We start from the raw sequence: 26,500 nt of genomic DNA, 5'->3' as shown, positions 1-26,500 counted from the left end.
TGCTGCTCCCTGTGTGTATGTCCATATTATTCTCAGCCAGGCTCCCTCTCGCTCCCGTTGCCCAGGGATCCTAATAACTCACCTAAGCTTGTATATCACCAGTATAAATAATGCATCACCCCCCCCCCCCTCTCTCCCAGCTAGCCTCTCTCACCCTCTGCCTGCACAGAGATTGCCATAGTCCCCCTCTGAACCAAGGCAACATTAACATAACTTAGCTAGACCTCCTAGCACAAGGGGGTACAACCAAACCGGGTCAGCCCTATAGATCCACAACCGTCTTTCAGGAACTGTAGGATGGCACTTGCAACCTCATTTAGCATGTATTACCCCGCTGATTGTTTTGTGAACACACATATACACACACACACACACGTACACACACACACACACACTCACACTCACACTCACACACACACACACACACACACACACACACATACACAGACACACACACACACACACACACACACAGACACACACACACACACACACACACACACACACACACACACAAACACACAAACACTGACACACACACACATACACACACAGATATCTAGAAACCCACACACATGCACGTACAAACATTTATTCATATGTATTCGTTCAGTGCACACATGCAACTAAATGTAAACACAAAGTGCACTTTTACAAATACATGCAACAAATAGCACACACACGAACACACATGCAGCATTTGCCGGTAACAAAATGTTCTGTTATAATTCTCATAAACAGGAAAGCACTTCCATTGTTACTCAGACCACGTGTCATGTTGATTCACTTTGGTTCAGTGGCACGTTTTCACTGAGGAAAGGGGTTATTAAAATATTGGTCCTGTTTTTGATTTTTCCCCCCTCCACTATAACAAAACACATCATCTCTACAGAAATCCATTCCTCGTATTTCTTTAAAATGTCATCAACCACATTCCATCCCAATAATTATTGTACACTATTTTATCAATACAGAGCACTCAAACCTGATTAAATGTCACATCAACTGGAATACATCGCTTTTTTGAGTCTACTTTGAGTAAGGTGAAGCGAGCCATTAGTCTCCTCTCAAGAAAATAGCAATAGCAGCAGCAGTGACGCACAACATTGGCCTACGAGACATTATTTCAGCCGAGTCCTTGAGCAGCTAAGATGCAATTGTGCCGAGCATCAAAGCAACGGGGGGTGGGGGGGGGGGGGGCTGAAGAAGGGGAGCGGAAAAAACACATGCCTCCGTTCCCTTGTTGCGTTTACCTTTATCTGATGCCATCGCGCTTGCACAAATGAAATCTATTTCTTATTACCGGGGTGAGAAACAGCCATTAGCATCTGTCTCAGAGAGAGCCCTAATGGAGAACAGGGAGCCGTAATGGCCTTTTAAAGAGCAATCGCACTCTGATCCTAATGCGCCGATGAGCGCAAGCGCGGCTGAGGGGTCCCTGTCATAGCATCAATTACACCTCGCCCCCGTGGCCTTTTTTAATACCTACCGGCCTCTCTTGGCGCCACACACCCTCATAAATATGGAAGGTGCGGGCAGTGCCGGGGATGACAGCCGATGTCTCTGGTCTCAGGACTCTGGTTGTCGGGCATCCTCTTGTAACGCTAGCCGGCAGGGAACAAAGCTGTGCAGTGAGTAAATCTCACTCCCCGTCACCTTAAGAGACGTGCGACAGACACTAGCACCCATTGGTTCATCCTCATTGTTTTGCAAGCCCACCTCCCGGGTCCCTGGATGCGAGTTGGAGTCCGGTTCACGCAATGAAGGTTACACTCGCTCAGAACCTCCACTAGCTGCGGTGACCGAGATGAGGAATACAGCCTAAAACATATTAGCATCGCTAACAGACTGTGCCTTCAGTGCGAGCGGAAATAACGAATGGGGCCTCATTAGCGCGTTCACGCTGGACACCGCCCTTTTTCACCTGGAGGCATGCAGCAAGGCATCATGGGGTGGGGAAGTGTGGGTGGGGGCAGATTTGGCAGTGACCTTGTGCCTGTCTCCGCCTATTTCGTCTGGTATATAATGATTCTCTGTTTCGGTTTTCCCCTGTTGCTTGCTCTCTCTCTCTCTCTCTCTCTCTCTCTCTCTCTCTCTCTCTCTCTCTCTCTACTTCTCGCTCTCTCTTTCTCTCCCTCTGTCACACTCTCTCTCTCTCTCTCTCTCTCTCTCTCTCTCTCTCTCTCTCTCTCTCTCGCTTCCTCCTTTCTCTCTCTCTCCCAGGACTCCATCTCCCTCTCCGCTCCACCCCTGGTGATTGTAATCTGGGCCTGTCAGGCTCCTGGTAATTGAAAGTGACTTGATGAATGGCTTAATTACCTTTAATAGCTGATCTGCATAGAGCTGAATAATGACACTGGTAGGGAGAAGAGAGGAGGCTTGACTCTGCCCCCTTGGTTAATTATGGTACTGTTGTTGTTGCCACCACTGCCTTGTAGAGCCCTTCAGACGTAGTTTTGATGAACAGGGTGGGAGTGTGTGTGTGTGTGTGTGTGCGTGTGTGTGTGTGTGTGTGTGTGTATGAGGGAGATGTGCACACAATTTTTTGAAAAGTTGAGTAGGCTGAGGCAAAGAAGAAAGCGCTACAAAATGAAAGACAGAATATGAAAGAAGAAGGATGGAGGAAAAGAAAAAAAAAGAACCTGTGGAAAATGCCTGGGCGAGAGTGAGATGCTGAGCTTTTGTCTTCTCTCTTTAGGAGGCCTTTTTGTTTTTGACTGGATGTGCTCGGAGCGCTGCTTTAATGATGCACGCTGTGCGAGAGGTGCTGCTCGACTCGTCCGGATTGACAGCCCGGCTCCTGCTCTGCGGCACGCTGCCTCTCCCAGGCGGTAATATAGCTCTAATACGGCACCACTCCACTGCCCTGGGGCTCCGCAAGGAGAAGACTGACCCATAAAGGATCGTGAAATATCGCATTCGGAGCCCCTGTTTATTATTCATTAGTGTTCGAGCAGATCCCCCTAGTCAGCAATATTTAATATCTTTTTTTTCAGGCTCAGGCAGAGGCTATCTGTTTACCATGTAGTGTTTCCCCCGATTCATGAAAGCTAATTGAAGTTGTATTATTTTCTTTCTCTGCCAACACCATCACCACTGCCCCCTGTTCACTTCAAAGAGGTCTTTAATAAGTTTGTTTGGAAGCGGTTGTCCCTTTCTTCTGTTTCAGAGTTTCTTGGTTTCTCTGCCTTTCTTTCCCCATCTTTCTCTCTCTCTCTCTCTCTATCTCTCTCTCTCTCTGGCACACTCACATACATTAATCCATGCACTTACTGAGGCATTCTGCAATCTTCTGTCTGCGCTCCCCTTTTCTATTGTTTTGTTATTTTAAGAGAAGACCGCGACTGAAGTAGCCAGCGAACATGTCTGGAGGTAACACTTAGCCAGTCACATGGCCTAGAAACGGCATCTCTGCAGACAATTGAAAAACAACAACACCAGTACCAACAACAAAACGAAATAAAGTAAAAAAAATATCCTTCAAGGTAAACAGAGCACCCTCTTTCATTTCAGTGAAGATCATAGTCAGTGATAATCTATGTAGGCTCACAATCGCTGCAGGTCTCTTTTGAGTGTTGGTACACACACACAAACACACTCTCACACAAACCCAGGCGCGCACACACACACACACACACACACACACACACACACACACACACACACACACACAGATACACAGACACACACTCTATCTTTCACCTCAGCTTTGGAGAAAATCCTTTTTGTGAGACCTGGCAGGGGTGTAGGCAGTGTAATGGAGAATGGCAGTGTTGTGGAGAGTGTGGAGGGCTGGATTACACAGACCAGTGGCAGAGCAGACCACAGGAAGGCAACTGTGTGTCGAATGTGTGTGTGTGTGTGTGTGTGTGTGTGTGTGTGTGTGTGTGTGTGTGTGTGTGTATGTGTGTGTGTTGAGGGTGGGGTGTGTGTGTGTTGGGGGGGTTCTCTGAGAGTGTGTCACCTCAAATTTGCGGAGGCATTCAACCAGCCCTCGGGGTGTCAAAACAGTCTGAGACTACTCCACTGGAGAGGAGAAGAAAGAAAGAGAAGAGATGATGTGAGAGCGACGGGCATGCAGGGAGGAGAGACGGAGGGAGAGGGGGAGAGGGAGGGAGAGAGAGAGGGAGGGAGGGAAACAGGGGAAATGGGGAAGTAAGGAGGGAGAAAATGCTCGATTTATCTGCTTGGAGTAACATCCCAGGATTATTTTCCATGGTCATTAGGCCAGTTTATGCTGAAGGGACAGAGCTAATGACACATAAGGCACACTGAAGCAGAGCTGAGAGGAGAGACGGAAGAGAGGGGGGGGTGGTTGGAAGACAGAGAAAGGGATAGAGAGAAGAAAAGAGAAACAAGAGATTTTCCTACTCTTATGTTTGAAACAGAATGAGATGAGAATGAGAGACAGAGAGAGAGAGAGAGAGAGAGAGAGAGAGAGTCTCTTTTTCCAGCAGAGAGTGAATGAGATAGTGTGTCTAAGATACAAGGAGAATGAGAGAGAGAGAACACATGATGAAAGAGACATTTTCCTTCTCTTGTACTGGAGAGAAAGTCGAAGAGAGAGAGAGAGAGTTAGAGAGTTCAGAGGCAGCCTGCCAGACAGCTGTTTCCTGTGTTGGTGGATATCTTTTCTTGGAGGAGAGGGCCACTAATAAATTTACTATTAGCATCCCATGTTTTAGCCATTAGACTCTATATACATTGTGTGCATTTCTCACTGCCATTTTTCACAGGCAGCTGCGATGGCACAAGTGTTACTGTGAAAAATGTGTGATGTTAAGGTGTGATAGGCTAGCCACAGCGCTAGTGCGCTAGCTGCATCACGTGCTAGCCTCACACCAGGCCATATCCTGCCGACAGCATATCTGCTCATTCTCACATGTAATTATGCATGGTTCAAATCAAGGAACCCAGACATATTTGCAAGCTAAAGTACTAAATTGCATCAATTTGTCACTCATTCAAAGCAAAGAGTGAAAAAAAAAAAGAAACCTGACTGCCAGGCACTTTGTAGCCTCTGTGGAAATAATGCTGAATGCGTGGACTCGAGAGCGTACTGTACTTGGCTAAGTACTTTGAATGACCTTCAAGTGCTGCCGATGCAGTGTCCAGCCGTGTTGCGTAATGTACGGGGGAGCTGTGAATAATGAGTAATGGAGCTGGTCCCCTCGCGCTGGGCTCCGGCCCGGCCTCTGATTTATGGGCGCGTGCAGCAAGGTCTGCTTAGCATTTCCCACCCTGACTAGGGGTCTCATATGAACGTTTCATTTTTCATTAAGACGACACGTCCCCGGCCCCCGCGCTCTCCGTGTCCAGTCGGGCCACGTCGGAGTGAGTTTGTGCTTTCTGCCGTGGTGGGCACAAATGGGTGACCACTGCTCTCCCTCTCTCCATCTCTCTCTCTCTCTCTCTCTTTCTCTCTCTCTGCTGCTGCTGTTTCAGTCGATATTCCTGCTCGGTTAGCACTGCTGTGTTAGCCACTCTAAGGGCAGGCTCTAGTGCCCAGAGTCTCAGAGCTCCACCTGAAAGGAGGTCCCTTTTGAACACAGTCTTGAGATGCAGGACACTGCCAAGCTCATGTCTTTTGCAACTTGCATGTGCCTGCTGCGTGTGTGTGTGTGTGTATTTGTGTGTGTGTGTGTATGTGTGTGTGTGTGTGTGTGGAGGTGTGTGGGTGGGTGTGTGTGCGTGTGCGTTTGGTGTGCATTGACTGATTTTCTGATTCATTCATTCTTGCAGAGCACGTGTGAAGTGACTACTTGACAGTTATTATGCTCCGCTCATGTGTGAGCTTCGCCTTTTAACCCATTGGAACACGCCATAACAGCCCACTCAATAGAGCAAACCAGAGCAGCTGCAATGATTTGTCGTGTTTCAATGAAAATGCACACAGTCTGGTCAATTCTCTCCAAATCAATGGTCGGTTCCAGTAAGCCTGCTTTGCCACATTGGCCAGCGAGTACCCGCAGGACAAACATTCACAAAGCTCTTTCCAAATGGTCCATTGATAACAGCAGACAACAGGAGAACAAATTAGATAGATAATAGACAAAAACAAATCTATATCTAACGTGGAGTAGGAGAAGTGAATGTGCATTGTGAGTATAGGTTAGAGAATGTACATTAAACTCTCACCTTGTGAATTGCATACTATCTCTGTTGGGCACCATTCATTTTCTATAGCATTGTCCATTAGACGGAGAGAAAGCCTCAGGCTGGATCACTCTCAGGTGCCGTACTTTAACCAGCATTAATATTGGCACTCTCCCTCTCTCTCTCTCTCTCTCTCTCTCTCTCTCTCTCTCTCTCTCTCTCTCTCTCCCTCTCTCTCCCTCATTCCCGCCTCACTCTCTCTCTTTGTCTCTCTCTCTCAGAGAGCAGGTTAACTCTTGTAAAAATGTGAGCTTTCTCGAGGGGGGGTGGGGGGGGGGGGGGGGGGGGGGGTTGGGTGTGCTGGTGAAATCATCCAAGAGATAGCAGCTAGCTCCTCTCCACTCAAGAGCTCTTCACGTGGAGCGACGGAACAATAAGGCCAGCCGTTTTTCATCACGGCTTTTTTTGGCCGCTCCGCTGCGCTCTGATAAAATTACTTCATGTGCACCCAGCTGGCCGCCTGGCTACCTGTTTGAGGATCGGGAGGAGTGATGTTATCATTCACCATTTCTCATCTCATTTCAGATGCTGGGCTGCCTCTTGAATGAGTGTAATAGGGCCCTGAACAGGATACATGCTGGACGTATTAAATCAGTATTAAATCAGTAATTTCCTTTGATTGAAGGACACGTACTTACACCTCACGTTACATTACAAATAAACTAATATTTAGTTACCCACTCATTTTTGAAACCTAACGTAAATTACATAGTATACCGTTCAGCTACCATATGCTTTTCCATTTCATTAAAATGTTGGAAATGCTATCATTCTCTGAGCGTTCCTGCTATGCTTTCCTGCTATGCTTTTTCATTTCATTAAAATGCTGAAAAATGCTATCATTCTCTGTGATGTGAGAACTACGGCGTAGCGCTAGTGGTTGAGCTGAATGTGATGAAGCTGACTTTGACACGGGGCTCAGTGAGTGTATGAGTCTGGAGAAGAAGGGGTATCAGTGAGCAGACGCTCGAGAGGAAGCCGTCTGGATCTGGACCGTGGTCAGCCCATGTGAGTCTGCTTGTATTGGCAGACCTCCCTGCTTTTTTTATTCGTCCGACTCTCTCATCCATCCCTCTCTCGTTTTATCTCTTGCGCTTCCCGTCCGACTCGGCCTGTCTGGCAGACTGCAGGAGGTGTCTGTGATTTTTTTTTTCTTGTCTGTGTCTGTGTGTGTGTGTGTGTGTGTGTGTGTGTGTGTGTGTGAGAGAGAGAGAGAAGGAGAAAGAAAGAGAAAGAGAAAGCCAATTTTGGTATATTGGCTGCACTGTGTTATTGTAGTACACAAAGACACTGCCCTTGGTATGCCAGCTCTTTGTAAGTGAATGTCTAAGTAATGGTAAATACTGTTTTCATCGATGTGTTCATGTTACATTTGTGCATAGATGTTACGTAGCAAATTAGCCACAGTACTCATATTCAAATCACAGTGATTTGTATTTAATCCAGGCTAAATTCATGCTGTTTTTACTCTGAGAAGGAGACTTTCAGTTGTTGGGCTCTTTTCTGTGCACTTCACACTCTCTTGCAGGAAGTCATTGCCAAAAACACTTGGTCCAGCTCCTGTCCCGCACCCACCACCAGACACCGTTCAGAGCCAGTGTTTAGGGGCCGCCAGCCACCAAGGGGGGACTTTCGAAAGCAGTTCCACACCAGACACATAGCTCTGGAATGGCAGCTCCGGGCTTTTCCTTTCAAACCCGGCCAATCTAAAATTCCTCCCTCGCCTTGCTGCTATTTATGGCTGCGGCGCTGTGAAAATGTGTCACATTAGCTTTGTATTTTAAGAGCCCGAGCTGAGGGCGGGGGTGGTGTGTGTGTGTGTGTGTGTGTGTGTGGGACGAAGACGGAGACGGGGGGGTGGGGGCGTCTTTGATATGGTCCTCAACCCCAGCAGAGAGCTGTGGGGGTCAGGGGAGCAAAGTGAAAGAGGGTGTTCCATTTTCACTGGCATCCGGCGGGACGGCGGCACCATGTTGGCTTCCTGGGCGTCTCTCTCGGAGCGTTCCTGCTCGCGGAGGAGAGAGCAGGCATCAGAGGGCTGCCTGACGTGTGGGGCGGGGCTGGGCCACTCTCCGACAGGTCTACAGATAGACATGCACAGGGAACGTCTGTCACAGTAACCGGAACAATCTTTGGGATTTAGACGAGATGCAAGAGACAGAGGACATAGCAGACAGCCGTCTCCCTGTAGTCAGTGGTGTATAAATCGTGTATATTACCCTCTGTATAGTGAGTGCTAGGCTGGGTTAGGATTGATTTAGCAGATGCTGTACTGCACATCTGACTGCAGGCATGTGGTTTATTCAGAGGCCCTGTAGATGAAATGGGCATAGACCTGTTTGGAAGACGCTGCACATGGATACAAGTAGATTTACAACAAACCAAGGGATCATATAACTATACTATATAAGACTTCATTAGTTCCTTCCCTCAGAGTTAAGCGATGTGGAATACTGTAGTGTGGTGTAGTGTAGTGTGGTGTGGTGTGGTGTAGTGTAGTGTTGTGTTGTGTTGTGTTGTGTTGTGTTGTGTTGTGTAGTGTAGTGTAGTGTAGTGTAGTGTAGTGTAGTGTAGTGTAGTGTAGTGTAGTGTAGTGTAGTGTAGTGTTGTGTTGTGTTGTGTTGTGTTGTGTTGTGTTGTGTTGTGTTGTGTTGTGTTGTGTTGTGTTGTGTTGTGTTGTGTAGTGTAGTGTAGTGTAGTGTAGTGTAGTGTAGTGTAGTGTAGTGTAGTGTAGTGTAGTGTACAGTGCAGTGCAGTGCAGTGCAGTGTAGTGTAGTGTAGTGTAGTATAGTGTATGTAGTGTACAGTGCAGTGCAGTGCAGTGCAGTGTAGTGTAGTGTAGTGTAGTGTAGTGTAGTGTTTGAATACTGGTCTTATTGAAATATTGTCCTAATGAAATCCTAGTGTTCTAATTAGTTTTATCTGAGCATGTGTGTGTGTGAAAACAATTCTGGAAATACAGAACATACACACACAGGTAGCGTTGCGGTGTTGTAGTATTGAAGGTGATTAGGCTGGAGAGGGAAGAGAATATGAACAGATGAACAGTAAACGAGAGCATGTGCCCAATCCCATATGACAGTGCATGAAAAATGCTAAATTCACTTCTCTGCAGATTTGCTTTAGTCTTTCAGTTGGCACCGAAATTAATCCCAACAAGAAAAGCGTGTCCCTGACAGCCTGCGATCAAGGACGGCAGACAATGCGTCTCTTTGCTCCGTCCTTCACACTGGGAGAGATCGCGTCGGGAAAAGCGTCAGCATTTCGGCGTCGCGTCAACCACCCACCCTTCCAAACGAATCCTTCGCCTCGACTGGACTGTCACACTGCACCACGCGGCAGTTGTGGTGGCCTACTTTAGGAGTTAAAGTGTTAACTGGCGTGGGGATTTGAGTCAGGGGGGGAAAAATGGGGATGGAGAGTGAGGTGGGTAGGCCTGGTATCACCCCGGCACACTCGCCCAAGCCCTTTTGTCTGTGAAATCCTCTTAGCAGAGGCGGGGTGGGGTACGCTGGTGTGGGGTGCCAGCTACCCTATTTTTTTGGCCTGTGCCAGCAGCCAAAGACGAACGAGATGTGCCGATTGGCCAGAATCACAACTTTTGGCTGCCAGGCGCCCCCTCGCTAGCTGCCACCACTGCCGCCTCCTCCTCTGTCACACCCAGGAACACTGGGTAATGCAAAGTGACAACGACGCGCTACCGCCACGGTGTCTTATCTAGCGGCTGTAAGTGGCGGGGGAGGGGTGGGGTTGCAGTGTGAGAGGATGGGGGGGCGAAATTCGATGGAAACCCATTACAGAGGGATATTGCAGGACAGAGCTTTTTGTCTCGCGCTCTGCTCTGCTCGGCTCACATCAAGTCACCATGGCATTTGTCTCGATTCCTCGCCGTCTGGTGCTCGGTAAGCGAGACTCTGGCACTCGCAGACGGAAACAGGCGGTAATGCCTGGAAGTGTCACAGAATACACACAGGATATGAATGTTCCCCAGCCTGGCTGATGGGACGATTAGAAACTTCCGGAACACTGTGGGGTGTCACCAACTCCTCATTGCCATAGTTTACAGTCGAAGCAACTGTTACTGAACTGTATCTTCTCCAGTGTATTCTTCAGTACTGATACATTTCCTTCAAAGGCTGTGTTATGATCAGAAAAGCTTTAGGCTTTATGACAAAGCCTCCATATCAGCCTTTGATCAAAGGTCCATTCTAATACACACACACACACACACACACACACACACACACACACACACACACACACACACACACACACTCAGCCACATGCTGAAAACGAGCTTTTTGCCGTAGGATGCTTATCTAATCGCAGTAGAGCAGAGCTTTTTGGAGTGCTGTTCGTGTGTCCTCTCCGCGTGGTCTATTGGTCCCAAAGGGAGTGCTCTCATCGCTGCCTGGTCGATAGGGAGATGTGTAATCCCCTAATACCCTCCGTGTCCCCTCTCCATGACTCGCCACATCCCCTGCCTCAGCCCGCAGAGGCTACAGTCCTTCAAAACAGAGCAGCAAGCACACCTCAGCCAACTATAGGTCAGAGTCGGCCTCCTCTAAAAAATGAGCCGCCTATCTGTGTGAAATGAATGGATCAATTCCTTCTGAAATGTCAAGCCTCTTTTGACTCCTCGTCTTCTGATACTAAGAGTGCCAAAGGCGGCTGGCGCGTTAATTTCCGCCAAGGGTCCGATTACATAGAGTAGAGAGCAGCTAGTTAATCACAACCCAGATGACTTACAGCATTATGATGTTACAGCAACGCACCAAATTAGGAGTTTTTTTTGTGTTGGTAAGACAAGGATTGGTGTGAAATGAGCCATTCCCATTTGACACAAAGATGTGGAAGGTTGATTATTTAAGTCAGTGATGTGTAACTGACATGGAGTCATCATTAGCTTTGTGAAAATAAAAAGCCATCAGTGTGCATGGCGTCTGAAATGTTTTGGCAACGGCATCACATAATTGAAAGTGGTCGGCTAAATAACAAGCCTAATCCACCTTCTTGCATCTGATTAATTTCCGGTGATTGCCCAGAGTTTTGAAACCTGAGTGAAATCCCTTGTTAAACCAGCAGTAAATCTCTGCCTGACTCCTTGTATGCAGGTTGTATGTTGAGATTTTAACCCCGACATCAATCTGGCACGATCCACCCCCAGAAGAGAGGATTCAGAGCTTAGCTGTAGCTCGAGTGCACTCAACCCAGGAGACTAGCGCACTGATGCTCCTCATATCTTCTAAAGCCCCATCCGCCTTTTCTCCCTCTTCGTTCCAGCGTAACACAAACACCTCATCAGCGCACATATGCCGGAACGTGTCCCTGGTAGTTATCACGCCACCGAGACGCTAGCTGTGGTCTTAAGCATCGTACTCTCTCTCCGCTCGCAAGCCATCGGAGGGAGCAACTTTATCTCCCTTCCACCTGCTAGCTCGGCGTCTCCTCTTGGAGAGACAGCTGCTCTGGCCGCATGTGAACAGACTGTTAACACCGAGCAACTGTACACGGTCTGTCCCGTTTTAGCTAGCCCGGCGCTAACAGTGTCAGTAGCACACAGTGGGTGCGGGGTGACAGCGAGGTTCTGTGTCTGTCCCCCCCGCCCTCCCCATCAGCGTGACTAATCCGCCTCAGGCCGATGCCGATTGACACAGAGCAGACGGGTCCTGCTGGGTCACCTTCTTGTGTCCCACCTGCCACCTTTCAGCAGTTGGAGGGACATATGGGCAGCCCGACCAGAGGGTGGTGGTGGCGGTGGCGGAACGGCTTCTGTGGTTGCCAGTCGCTTAGGCTGCCCTCCCTCTATAAACAGGGGACTTCAAAAGGATTGGAGTAGCTCCCCAAGTCCCAAGTCCCCAGTGCAAGAGCGTCTACACAGCGTGACTGGTGGAGAGAAAAAGGAGACGAAGAAGAAGAAGAAGAAGCCTAGCGCTTTGAGGTTGTGTGTGTGTTTGAGGTTTTGTGTGTGTGTGGCGAGCGCCTGTTTGCGTTTGAAGTTGTATTTGTTTCACACGCTCCTCCCCGCACTTTCATCTTCCTCATCTCAGCCCCTGTGATGTGTCTTTCGCTTCGCTCGGGTGAGATAAGTAAACATACAGTAGCTCCGGTGGCACGTATCCCACTGTTTTGCCTGCCGAGTCCCAACCCAGGGCCCTCAGTAAGCCCGTATCTCTCCTCTCCTCTCCTCTCCTCTCCTCTCCTCCAACCCCCCCATCTCATCCCTTTGTCATCTTGTGAAGTGCTAAAACTTTGTCTCCCTCCCAATTCTCGCTCCCTCTCTCTCTCCCTGCCCCCCCTGAGGGCCGCGAGCCTCGCTGCGAGCCTCACCTGGGAGACGAGGCTCTAAATGGATCATCTGTGTTTGCCCAAAGCCGCCGCACCGCACCGCGCCGCACCGCACTCGCCTCACTCTTGTTCTCCAGCGGCAGTAATCGCTCAGCCTGCAGCGTACCCCCTCTTTCTCTCTATCTGCTGTGCTCTGGGCAACCTCTCTCTCTCTCTCTCTCTCTCTCTCTCTCTCTCTCTCTCTATCTCTCCATCTCATCCAGTCTCTCTATTTCTTTCACTCTCTCTTTCTCTTTCATTCTCTTCCTCTCTCTCTTTGTCCATCTCTCTTATTCAGTCTCTCTCTCTCTGTGTCTCTCCCTCTCCATTTCCATCTCTTGCCTTGCAAGTCTCTCTTTCCCACTACTACTCTCCCCGGGACTATGCAGCTTGCTTTGATATTATGGCTGTAATTATTATTTTATAGAAAGCCAAGCGACAGCAGAGCAGGAGCAAGGGACTCATGGGTGGGGTTAAGCCCTCAGGGGAGATACAAGAGGATAGATCATTTCTTGGGGGGGGTGGGTTTGGGGGGTGGGGGTGGAATAAGACGACAACAACACTGATGCCTTTTTATGGTCTGTAAAACATTTGGTTCTCAAGCTGCTAAATAATGTAGCCGTGAGCTTTCTCATTTGTGCTTTTAGAGCTGTTTGCTCCGCATTTAATGGTGACAGCTGTTCTGCATGTTCTGCGGCGGCTTGATCTTATGATGTTAGCACACGATTAGTATACTATGGTGTCTAATCTGGCAATTAATCTTTTTTTCAAGTGTGTGTGTGTTTGTTTTACATATGGTGATTGTGCCGTCAAGTTTGCGGTTATTAAAATGAATCTGTGTGATGTGTTTAATGACATACATGTTGAAATGCGCTCGAGAGAGAGAGAGAGAGCAAAGACACAATGATTTTTAATTAAAGCGTTTTATGTGCCATCCTTTGGGTTGGGCCTCTATGTTCTTTGTCCGTGCCAGCTGGAGGGAAAAAAACACTAATTAGAAACCCAAATCAAATCATGTCATCAAGGTTTTACACGCGGCTTTGAGTGTGTTTTAAATGCAAATCGTGAGTCTGTTTTGTCTGATAAATCGAGCAGAAATTGGAGGTCCAAAAACTTTGTGCTTGTTCTGATTGTCCTGACATGTAGCCAAGTAGTTCTTGGTGTTCTCTCCTCTCATTTGCGCTGCTCTTCTCTGCTTGGCTGCAGGCATCATCCACCAGATGAAGGGGGAGTACGAGACAGCGCTGAAGCTCCATAAGACTCACCTCTCCATTGCCCAGGAGCTCAATGACTATGCTGCTCAGGGCAGATCTTACGGCAACATGGGCAATGCCTACAACGCCCTGGGTGCCTTCGACCAGGCTGTGCGCTACCACCGGCAGGAGCTCCAGATCTCCATGGAGGTGAACGACCGAGCCTCCCAGGCCTCCACCCACGGCAACCTGGCCGTGGCGTACCAGGCGCTGGGCGCCCACGACCGCGCCCTGCAGCACTACCAGAACCACCTCAACATCGCCCGCGAGCTCCGCGACGTCCAGAGCGAGGCCCGGGCGCTGGGCAACCTGGGCAACTTCCACTGCTCGCGCGGCGAGTTCGCCCAGGCCGTCCCCTACTACGAGCAGTACCTTCGTCTGTCGCCGGACCTTCAGGACATGGAGAGCGAGGGCAAGGTGTGCCACAACCTGGGCTACGCACACTACTGCCTGGGCAGCTTCCGGGATGCCGTCAAGTACTATGAGCAGGACCTGGCTCTGGCCAAAGACCTTCATGACAAACTGAGCCAGGCCAAGGCCTACTGCAACCTGGGCCTGGCCTTCAAGGCGCTGGGCGACTTTGCCAAGGCGGAGGAATGCCAAAAGTACCTGCTGTCACTGGCACAGTCGCTGGACAATGCGCAAGCGCGATTCCGCGCCCTCGGTAACCTTGGAGACATCGCCGTGTGTAAGAAAGACATGGCGGCCGCTGTACAGTTTTACGAGCAACAGCTGGCGCTCGCCCTCCAGGTAGGCATCGTGGGGCTGTGGGACGCATTACAAAGGAATAATGAGAGGCCTTTACAGTGTCTAAATATGGGTCCTTAAAAGCCAGGGCGCACAAGTTAATGGTTTTGTTGTCTGTCCTTGATATATTCAGTCTTTACAAACACTAAGTGATATCTTTTTTAATGTCAGCAGCCAATCTGTGCATCCAGACTTTTCTAAGACGAGGACTAATCATACTCAATCATAAATCAGCAGCAGCACATAGTCATTAGTTATCAGATTAGTTATTACTGATTAGTTATTATAGAGATTAGTCCAAACTGACTGTGTTTTCTGATCTCCCTGTTTATCTTCCTCGCTATTTCTTCCCTCTCTCAGGTGAAGGAGCGCCGCATGGAGGCGTCCGCCTACGCCGCCCTGGGCGCCGCGTACCGCCTGGCGCAAAAGTACGAGGAGGCGCTGGGCTACCACGCCAAAGAGCTTGAGGTGTGCCAGGCTCTGGCAGACGCCCCCGGCGAGTGCAAAGCCTACGGGCACCTGGCGGCCGTCTACATGGCCCTGGGACAGTACGCTGCCGCCTTCCAGCGCTACCAGCAGCAGCTGGAGCTGAGCCAGCGGCTGCGCGACCCCGGCGTGGAGGCGCAGGTCTACGGCAACATGGGCATCACCAAGATGAACGTGGGCGCCATGGAGGAGGCCATCGGCTACCTGGAGCAGCAGCTGGCCACGCTGCAGCAGCTGAGCGGCGGCACCGAGGTCATGCTGGACCGCGGGCGCGCCTTTGGTAACCTAGGCGACTGCTACGAGGTGCTGGGCGACTACGAGGAGGCCGTCAAGTACTACGAGCGCTACCTGGCGGTGGCACAGAGCCTCGGGCGCACGCAGGACCAGGAGAAGGCCTACCGCGGCCTGGGCAACGGGCACAGGTGAGCGGACCTGAGCGCAGGTCTTGCACACGCACACACACACACACACACACACACACACACACACACACACACACACACACGGAACCCAGTGTGTGTGCACCCCCGGAGCTCAGCCCACGCATCACTGACACACATGCACACACAGATACATACAGGTCCACACACACACACACACACACACACACACACACACACACACACACACACACACACACACACACACACACACACACACACACACACACACACACACACACACACACACACATATATACACAGACACACACAACACACCTCAAACACAGATATACACAAAACTCTCTACCCCTTTATTATGTTAGGTGTACCTTTATTTCTGTGGTATTCCCTTTGTGTGCTAAAGTGCTGATCATAGGCAAACTCAATGTGTTGTTGATGAGGGAGAACAGAAACCAATATTGAAGAAAAAGAGCATTTTCAGAGGAATATGTCCTGTACGCCTCCCACCTCCTACCCCCGTCATCCCCTGAGAAATAATAATAACACGTCACTGAAAAAGTCATGGGAGAAATCACACAGCAGGGGCCAAGTATGCTGGCACCATTTTGAACCTTCTCCCATATATGGCACAACTTCCTGTGTCCCCTCATCGCAGAGCAGCTGTGCTCCTCAATGAGTAGAAATGAGCTTCCTCTGTTGTGCCTCTCAGATCTGGTGTGTGTGTGTGTGTGTGTGTGTGTTTTTGGCAAATATGTATACGTGTGTGTGTGTGTGTGTGTTAGAGAGTATGTGTGTGTGTGTTTTTATGTGTGTTTGTGTGTGTGTTTGTGTGTGTGTGTGTGTGTGTGTGTGTGTGTGAGTGTAAGTGTGTGTGTGTGTGTGTGTGTGTGTGTGTGTGTGTGTGTGTGTGTGTGTGTGTGTGTGTGTGTGTGTGTGTGTGTGAGTGTCTGTCTGGTGGCATGCGTGGGCCGGCGCCCGTTATTTCTCAATTCCGCTGTGAGCCGGGGCCTCTGTGCCTCATTACGAGCCTATCTCCCATTTGCATGGCGCTGCACCCAGAGCTATTGCAGCGGCGGGATCCACGCGCGCCTCTCACCTGTTAACACGCACAGCACGCTCTCATTAATATGAAATGCATCTGCAATGCCATTCTTCTTTTTTTCATCTTTTTTAATGACAATTTAAAAAACTGCTAATGAAAGCAATATCCATTGTATGGTGTTTGCCTTGAAACCCTTTCACTCAGTGCATGAGTTAAGCCATTTTATACCACCACCCCCCACACACACACCTCTCCAGAGAGTGCCAGTAAATAGCAGGTATTCTCACAGATAATTGCCTGCCACAGCAGTTATTGCTTATCAAACCAGTTATTGTGGCTTGCCCTAATGCTCTTTCTCTTGCATATTTTTGCCTTGTGAACTCGACATTGTTCCGTCGTCTCCTCCTTATTCTTTTTTCGTCTGTGTGTGCATTTTGAAAGTTACGGTTGCGGGCGAGACGCCTTGAGGAGCCTGGGCTTGTGTGTTGTGTGAGGATGTGATTGTGTCTGTGCTTGTGTGTTTGTGTGTGTGTGTGTGTGTGTGTGTGTGTGTGTGTGTGTGTGTGTGTGTCTGTGTCTGTGTGTGTCTGTGTGTGTGTCACTGGCCTGATCTGTATGCAAAGAGGCTCTGGCAAGAGCACCTCAAGGACCAAAGTGAGTAAAACTAGAACATGTGAAACAACCTTTTTCACACTCTATCTTCTGTGTGCTTTACGCCCCCCCCCCCCACCCCCACTACCCCCCCCACACACACACACACACACACACACACACACACACAAACCCCAATAAGCTCCAAAATGTATGATTATATCTGAGGAAGTGGCAGATTTATTCAAAGTCTGAAGAAGTCAAAGCCGGCTGGCTTTTTTTGGCTTGATCCTCTCATTGTGTTTGGTGTCAGGAGAAGCAGGAGGAATTTCTCATTAGATATGCATGAGAGCCGAGGTTAACAATGACAGGATATTTCTGAACGTCTCTCAACCCCACTCCCTCTCCTGCCCCCACACACGCACGCACGTACATACACACACACACATACACACACACACACACACACACACACACACGCTCACACACACACACACACACACACACACACACACACACACACACACACACACACACACACACACACACACACACACACACACACACACACACACACACACATACACACACACACACACACACACAGATGCACACACAAAGATACACACACATATTGATAACACTTATCCATCCGCTCCCCAGTTTGAATGTGGCTAAAGCTGCACTCATTAACACAGAGACCTAATTAAACTCTAATTGAGCTGTTGATTATCATTTGGAAAGGGACACCCCCTCACGTTGTTCTTGCACATATGGACCAAAGGGCTTTGCACTCTCTCATCCTGTAAGTCACCAAATTACTGCGTTCCCATGACAACCCAGCCATTATCGTCTGGAATCACTGTACAGACTTATTTGCGTTTCTCTGTGTGTGTGTGTGTGTGTGTGTGTGTGTGTGTGTGTGTGTGTGTGTGTGTGTGTGTGTTGTTAACTAGGCAGGTATGTTTAACATCAAAGTTTTTCTTCTTGTGAGACTGGCAGTGCTTCCATTACAGAAATGGGAATCGATAGAGTGTCTTTGTCCCTAAATCCTGGTGGCACTCCTTTGTAATTGCATTTCAGTCAGTAGGCCCTCTCTCAGTACCTCTCTCTGGCGGTGTTTTTTTTTGTTGCCCTTTACCTCCCTTGGTGTTCACTCCATCATGGTCTTCGGGATCCTTTTCAAACGTCTCTCTCCTACCTGAGCAATTAACTGGAGCTATTGCAACCTCACACCCTCATCACAGACACGCGAATCAAAGCTGTTGCCGGCTGTCATTTCTGTCAGCCTTCCGTTTTTCCCCCTTGTGTCTTAGCCGCTCCTTTCTTCTGCCTTCTCGCCTTTGACTGCCCTTCGGCTGAATCTCTGTCTTCTTCTTCCCTCATCCTCTCTCCTCTCATCTCCCCTCCCATCCCCTCTTCTCCTCTCCTCTCCACTCCCCTCCCCTCTTCTCCTCCTCTCCACCTCTCTTCCTCTCTCTCCTCCTCCCCTCTTCTCCTCCTCTCCACCTCCCCTCTTCTCCTCTCCTCTCCACTCCCCTCTTCTCCTCCTCTCCACCTCTCCACCTCTCTCTCCTCCTCCCCTCTTCTCCTCCTCTCCCCTCCCCTCTTCACCTCTCCTCCTCCACCTCCTCTTTTTCTCCTCACATCTCTTCCCCTCTCTCCTCCTGTCTCCTGCCCTCCTCCTCTAACCCTCTCTCTTCTCCTGCAGGGCGATGGGCAACCTGCAGCAGGCGCTGGTGTGCTTCGAGAAGCGCCTGGTGGTGGCGCACGAGCTGGGCGAGTGCCAGGGCAAGGCGCAGGCGTACGGCGAGCTGGGAGCGCTCCACAGCCAGCTGGGCAACTACGAGCAGGCACTCTCCTGCCTGGAGCGTCAGCTGGCCATCGCCCAGGAAACGGCCGACCACGCCCTGGAGGCCGACGCCAACTCGGGCCTGGGCGCCGTCTACCAGGCCATGAGCGAGAACGAGACGGCGCTGCGCTGCCACCAGCGCGACCTGGAGGTGGCAGAGGAGATGGGCAGCGCCGAGCGGCAGGGCCGCGCCTATGGCAACCTAGGGCTGACCTACGAGGCACTGGGGAACTACGAGCGGGCGGTGGTCTTCCAGGAGCAGCACCTGAGTGTGGCGGCACAGACCAACGACCTGGCCGCTAAGACGGTGGCCTACGGGAGCCTGGGGAGGACACACCACGCGCTGCACAACTACTCACAGGCGGTGATGTACCTGCAGGAAGGTGAGAGTCCATGGATGTGGGCAGGGATGCATGTATATAATATATGTGTGTGTGTGTGTGTGTGTGTACTTAAGTGTGTGTGTGTGTGTGTGTGTGTTCATGTGTGAGAGAGAGAGTGTGATTTGATGCGTCAAAATAACACTGTTATTTGGTGTTATAATGGCTGGAATTGCCTGCATCGTCCAATGAGATGCTGTTGACAGGCATGAAAGTTATTAAAAACAGCCTTTCATCCGCTGTCAGGCAAGATTAACTCACAACAAACATGAAAGGTTTATTAAAAGTGCTCCCCTTTCACACAAGATGGCTGGCCGACATAGTATGGGGTCTTTTTTGCCCGTAGCACACTGAAGGACACACTGAATGCAATTAACAGGTTGTGCTCTTTCAATATGAAGGCGAGTGTCATGGGTAAAAAAGGTGACATTTGTCAGCCTGGGTGTGTGCACACATGCGTTGAAGAGATGCTAGGAGCGCGTATTCTTCGCCAAGTGCACACGCTGAGGTGTGTGTGTGTGTGTGTCTGCGGTGACGGTGGCTGACTTTGGAGAAAACTTCACACTTTTGCCATTTTTACGAGCTGCCAAAGGCTCTTTCACACGTTCCCCGGGCCCAGAGTAGCCATCCGTTTCCAGCCCCGGCCAGCTGCCACCTCCGCTCCCCCCCCCCCCCAACCCCCGTTCTCCTCCACGCTCTCCCAGCTGGGTCGAGCACACCCCCAGGCCCCTTATCTCCATAATAAGAGCCTGTGTCCAGACAGGCTCCACCACTGTGATGATGAATATGCACAGGCATCATACGGTGGGAGGAACTCACACTGACCTCACACTCTCACACCTTCAGACTATTGTTTCGGGGGGCGCCCTGCCTCTTCGCCCTCGCAGCAGCAGCCCTCCACGTGTGTGTGTGTGTGTGTGTGTGTGTGTGCATGAGAAACCCCTCTGCAGAAAATAAAATAAATGTATGGAAGTCATATTGTCATCGTTGCCTCCCTCCCCCTCACTTTCCCTGTAGGTATGCAGCGATCATTAAAATGGAGGATCGCATGCCGCAGAGCAAAGACATCATTAAAAATACATCACAAAATTAGCATGAACCGCGAGGCTTGTCATATATGCAATTATTTATTTACTATTTTCCAATTGAGAAGGACCATGAGAGATTGTATAATATTTTAAGCCATTTATAAACTATTTATTACATTTATGTTATAAGTGTGTGTTCAGAGATCAGTGGGTATGAGAGTGCCCCACTAATTACTCCCATAGTGCTCTGGGCAGTCCCAAGGCATCCTATTCCCTACAAGGGACACTTATAATCACTGAAATGTAAAAAAAACCCTCCCTATCTGCTGTTTCCTGTGAAGTGGACTTGGGATTATGTTGGGAGCTTTCTCCATTGCCAGTCTTGCCAAGCACCAAAAAAGTAAGCGCCCCAAACACTGTTCCCTGATGCATGTCACGGAAAGTAGGACAGAGGGCTCGGAAAACGATTTTCTGTGCAATGTTGTGCGTGTCTAAGACTATGTAGCGGTTAATCCTTTGATGCAATCCCTTACCTGAACAACATGCAATAATTCTTAGTGACGACCTCCTGAAACAGACACACATTGTGTGACAGACAGCATGTTCTCTGTCTGCTCCTAAACTGACGGGGCGTATCATGAGCAGCGACACTGTCTTACAAACCTACCTTGCTATGCAACACTGACCCCAACACCACAAAACACCATTTTCTTCAGAGGGCATGAAAGCTTGTTAGACCGACCAACCGACAGGCAGACCATGAAGAGACAGACAAACAGACGCAAAAGTGTGACACACTCAGATATGCAGACACAAATACCTTTTTTTAAGTCAGCATGGGTTTTTCACACGTGTCTGTCTAGCCACATGAGACACTTGGAGAAACTGGAGGTTGTCTGCATGGATGTGGCTGTGAATGTGTGTGTGTGTGTGTGTGTGTGTGTGTGTGTGTGTGTGTGTGTGTGTGTGTGTGTGTGTGTGTGTGTGTGTGCGTGTGTGTGTGCGCGTGAGTGTGTGCGTGTGTGTGTGTGTGTGTGTGTGTGTGTGCGTGTGTGTGCGCGTGAGTGTGTGTGTGTGTGTGTGTGTGTGTGTGTGTGTGTGTGTGTGTGTGTGTGTGTGTGAGTTTTTCACACCTGTCACACATGAGACCTGAAACTCGTACAATCACACATGCCAGTATTTCCTTTTTTGTCCCTCCACTATCAAGCCCAGCTCCACTGTGCCTGACAACCAATTATATCTGACCAATGTAGCCCAACAGAAGTCTGGAGCGGATTTTTTTTTCTCCTCCTGACTCACTTGTTTTGGACACGCTGCCTCTCTTGTTGTTTACGTTATTTTGTGTAAAATATTAATTGGATGAGTGTGCTCTGCTTCAGTGAATTCAGTGCCAGTCAGAGACCTCGGCTCGAATGTGTGTGTGTGTGTGTGTGTGTGTGTGTGTGTTTGTGAGTATATTTACTGTCATGAAATTTTTAATTAGATGCCACCTTATGCACAGAGCTGTGCGTGCATTGGTGTGACTGTGTGATTGTGTGTGTGTGTGTGTGTGTGTGTGTGTGTGTGTGTGTGTGTGTGTGTGTGTGTGTGTGTGTGTGTGTGTGTGTGTGTGTGTGTGTGTGTGTGTGTTTGTGTGTGTGTTTGTATGCCTGCATGTGCATCAGCCTCAGGGGCTGTACAGAATATCCACACCAGCTGTCATAAAGCCTTTAAAGTGTACCCAAGTCCCTCCTCAAGGCAAAGTGTGTGAAGCCTCTCTCGCTCTTTCTCTCGCACTGTATGTGTGTGTGTGTGTGTGTGTGTGTGTGTGTGTGTGTGTGTGTGTGAGAGAGAGAGAGAGAGAGAGAGAGAGAGAGAGAGAGAGAGAGAGAGAAAGACAGACCGAGAGAGCACACACTTGTGTGCTTTCTGGTATTTCCCAAGGGTGCATCACGCTGGGGATCAACATTCATGTCATCCCCTTCTATGTGACAGTGCCTTCAGGCCATAAGAGATGAGAGAGGGAGGAAGAGAGGGAATGAGCAAGACAGAGAGCGAGAGAGAGGGCAGAGATTGAGTGCTGAAAAAAAACTGCTGTTCAAAAAAAGTGAAAAATGTTCAGAGAACCACTGAGCAGTGTGAGCCATGCCAAGGAGTGGTAGTCTGAGCTTCAGTCCATTCTGGGTCTCTGCATCTGAATGGCACCTCATCAGCCCGGAGTGCAGTGAATAGATAGGATGTCCTTGGCCTGTGTGACAGCGTTCTGAGGTGTTTACTGAACTAAGTGGTCACGCTCTCTGTTTGGCCTGTGCCACGTTGACTCTACACGAGCCTTAATGGTCTGTTTGTGTTTGTCTAGTGGTCGTTCAATTTTTCACATTGATTAGTCACATACGAAAGGGCTTAGCCTTACCCTGAATGTTTGTGTGTGTGTGTGAGTGTGTTTGTCTCCTTGCATGTGTTTGTGCTTGTGTATATGTGTGTGTGTGTGTGTGTGTGTGTGTGTGTGTGTGTGTGTGTGTGTGTGTGTGTGTTTGTGCTTGTGTGTGTGTGTGTGTGTGTGTGTGTGTGTGTGTGTGTGTGTGTGTGTGTGTGTGTGTGTGTGTGTGTGTGTGTGTGTGTGTGTATGTCTGTGTGAGTGTGTGTATGTGTTTGTTCGTCTGTCTGTGTGGGTGAAAAATGTGCCATTTCTATCTGACTTAAGTGCTTAATAATGAATTACTATGTATTATTAAATCTGTTGTCATGGTTTGTCGCGGAGGTCTTTGGGGGCCTCATTATGTGCAAAATGTACTGGTGTATTAGACCCTGCAGGAGCTTCTGCTCAGAGTTGATTCACTCTGTTGTAAAATGCAGAACTGGAGCAGAAGAGACATGACTCCCACTCAGACACCCATTTGAAATCTCTCTTCCTCGGTCACTTTTCTCTCTTTTCTTCTCTGTCTTGCTCTTTTTTTTCTTCTGTCCTCTCTCTCTCTCGTTCTTCCTCCCCCTCTTCTCTCTTTCTCCAGGTCTGAGATTGTCTGAGCAGCTGGGTAGGCGTGAGGACGAGGCAAAGATCCGGCACCGTCTGGGGCTTTCGCTCTGGGCCAGCGGCAACCTGGAAGAGGCCCAGCACCAGGTACAGAACCCTTTGTGTGTGTGTGTGTGTGTGTGTGTGTGTGTGTGTGTGTGTGTGTGTGTGTGTGTGTGTGTGTGTGTGTGTGTGTGTGTTTGTATACAGGACTGTGTTCTGCCTGTGTGCTTTCATCTTGAATACTTAAATTGGGTCACTGTTTCCCTTTTCAAGTATTTCTTTGAATTCTCATATGTTTTTGTTGAGCGCTCTTGAAACAGTCTTAGAAAAACCTCCCGCCCAAGCTCTCCTCCAGACAGCCGTACTCTCATTTCCCTTAGATCTGATTAGATTCTCCTTTATTGTTGCGTTTCCCAGTCATCATTCATTCAGTATGCAGGGGAGTCACGCGTGTTGATACAGCACCATACATAATAGGAGGCGACAGGACAGGCGCTGGCTGTACACCTTATCAATAATTCAGACCCAGTCTGACGGAATGTTCCAGCTACCTGTGGCACTCTACATGCTTACGCCCTAGCCTGGGCCCGAGACATGCCAATTGGGGCTCAACAGGATACTGGTAGCTGGGCCAGAGGGAAGGGAGGGATGAATAGAGACCACAGGAGAGAGGGAAGATGGAACAAAAGAGAGAGAGAGAGAAAGAGAGAATGCAGCAAGGTGTGAGAGACTGGTGAATTTGTGGAGTGAAGTGGTATATATTTGCATGTATTTATTTCGAACAGAATAAACATTATGCACAGATGAACAGATATATATTTTCCTTAGTAGCCTATGTCGTTGGTGTTGTTAGCACCTTGCTCTGCCAGTCGATCCACAAGAACACATAACGAAGGTGTGAAGCCGGAAACCACACGTACAATGAAAGCTCAGCGGCACTTGTGCAAATTATTCACACGTTTCACAAACACAAATTGCGCTGGCACGCACGTACGTTCACACAGTCACATGCATACATGAATAAAAGAAAAGCCTGTTTAAGTAACTGAACATGAAGTGATTAGGACACCGTCACGTATATGAGCTATCAGCTTGAAGCATTATTCCAGCTTTAGGGAGGATCAGGTTATTAAACGGATAATCCAAATGTTGCGCTTATCGTTTTTTTTTTTTCTTTCTTTCTTTTTTGCTTTATCCCTAATGCTGCCCCACTGAGGTCTTTTTAATGTACTTAAATAAGAAGTTATTATTGTCCCGCTTGCACACGGAAGTGGGTCAGGGTGATGAATATTGGGTCTTTTGTGCGGCTGTGGGTGTCTTCGCCCTACTGTAACCAGACCGCTTTACTGTTTGTGCTGACTGGAGATCTCGTAGTGCTTCACTGTAGACAGGTTAAACCGTGAGCAGTTGTTATGCCGTTTGCTATTTTGCTGTGCCCTTGCTCGTTTGACACAGCTTGTTGTAATTTGCCTGAAATACACACGTGTGATACGAATGCTGAATGAAGTGCCCTGCGATCAGTCTGTAAGTCAGTGGTTCCCAGAATCTGGGGCGGGGGACCCCCAGGGAGTGCAAGCTGAGGGGGGGGGGGAAAGGGAACGAGATCCTAAACAATCCACTACAGGTCAAATTTGGTATGGCAGTGATCTTGCAGCATAGTTGGCTGTAACTAACCTATTTGGTGATGAGGTTATAGCCTACTTTCTACTTTGGTCAGGGCCTACTGTGTAGCATATATGTCAAAAGAGATAGCTAGCCTAGCTGTTAATACAATGGAACATGAACCCATCCAAAGACTGGAACAATGCATAGCCAATCATACAGTAGAACCGTATTTAATCCAGACAGATTTGATCTATTTTAAACAAGTCCTGATGAAATAAAACAAAAAAAATGTAACTGATGAAATATTTAAGTTTAACTGATTGGGGGGGGCGCTATTTCTTTCTCATTGTCAAAAGGGGGGCTTAACATAAACTGTTTTGTTGCCTAAATAATGCCCTTAAACTGACACCTGCACTACTAATACACACTAATAACTTAGTTCCAGTCTGTGGCTGGGAACTAAAGAATTTATATGTTTTAAATTTAAATGAAATATTGACAACACTCCCTTTGCAAAATGATTCAGTTACACATGCCTATAGAACTTATATAGAACAGAAACTACAGGTTAAGATAGTCACTGTATCAAGATACAATAGGGTCAGTTCAATCTAGATATATCTTGGTTTGAACCAAGTCTTCACAAAAGACCACAAGCCGGAGTCATCAATATGCTGATCAGAGACGCTGTCTGGGCCCCCAGCGTGGAGGCTGACCACACGGCTCCTCCTACCCAGACAGTTCAATATATCTGAGGTTGTGCGTCACAAAGAAAGAGAGAGAAGGAAATCAGCCATTTCTTGAACACACGTACCTACTGTGAGATATTCAAAAAGCGCTGCATCATTTGAATTCATCCGCTAGACTTCCCGCGCTCGACTTGGATGAAATTGGGGGGAAAATAAGTAGGCCAGCTCCGCTTCTCATCTTTAGACTGAAAGCAGCATGAGGTATCAGCTCAACAGGTTCACAAATTATTCACAACCCACCGAACAGGGAGCTGCGGTCCCCGCTCTGTGAAGCTGAATCCTGTGCATTTTCTACCACTCTTCTGACAGTAGTACACACACACACACACACACACACACACACACACACACACACACACTCACACACACGCTGGACATGTTTACTAAGGACGAGGAGAAGTGCTTATTGCCATCATGCTGCTTCTACATATGCAGTCTGTGCAGTGCTTGAACTAGGAGTGATCAAAAACACAGACTGAAATTCGCTGTGGATCTGTAGAACTGTAGAACTACAGAAAAACGTTGAAAAGCGTTGAAAAGCGTTGAAAAGCGTTGAAAAGCAGCATGCTCCTATAGGTTCTCTCTCCCACTCCTTTAATGAAGGCTAGATAAGCAGGACGCATACTGCCAGCTGGGAGCTGCCATCTTGAGAACATGCTCCGTTTCCACCCACCAGCTCTGAGTGTATACTTCATACGTGAGGCTGCATGATTAATGTGGTGATCCCCATTGGGCTTGTAATCATCTAGCTACATGTATCGTGAATATGAAGCTGTATGAAGAGAGAAATTAATGTATATGCCTGCAGGCAAAGATGTGAGGAAATCTATAGTGGATTTATGTTGAGAAATCCTGTGTAATATTGTGAGGCTGTGTGCAGTGGTT

At 48.7% G+C, this 26,500-nt stretch overlaps 1 protein-coding gene across 1 annotated transcript in view; it reads left to right on the top strand.

The window, feature by feature from the left end:
• Positions 1–26,500, top strand: part of LOC308366211 (tetratricopeptide repeat protein 28-like) — a gene marked incomplete at its 5' end in the record, with an annotated part of 109,092 nt that overhangs the window by 59,017 nt on the left and 23,575 nt on the right. The window contains 4 exons of the mRNA XM_080839846.1: positions 13,690–14,486; positions 14,844–15,391; positions 18,718–19,241; positions 23,257–23,366. Coding sequence (XP_080695972.1) covers positions 13,690–14,486; positions 14,844–15,391; positions 18,718–19,241; positions 23,257–23,366 — 1,979 coding nt within the window. The remainder of the gene's footprint in view (positions 1–13,689; positions 14,487–14,843; positions 15,392–18,717; positions 19,242–23,256; positions 23,367–26,500) is intronic.

Source organism: Sprattus sprattus, assembly GCF_963457725.1.
Source record: "Sprattus sprattus genome assembly, chromosome: 5".
In the NCBI taxonomy this organism is placed as follows: Eukaryota; Metazoa; Chordata; class Actinopteri; order Clupeiformes; family Clupeidae; genus Sprattus; species Sprattus sprattus.
Note: the sequence above shows the minus strand (reverse complement) of the source record. Positions and strands in the feature narration are given on the sequence as shown.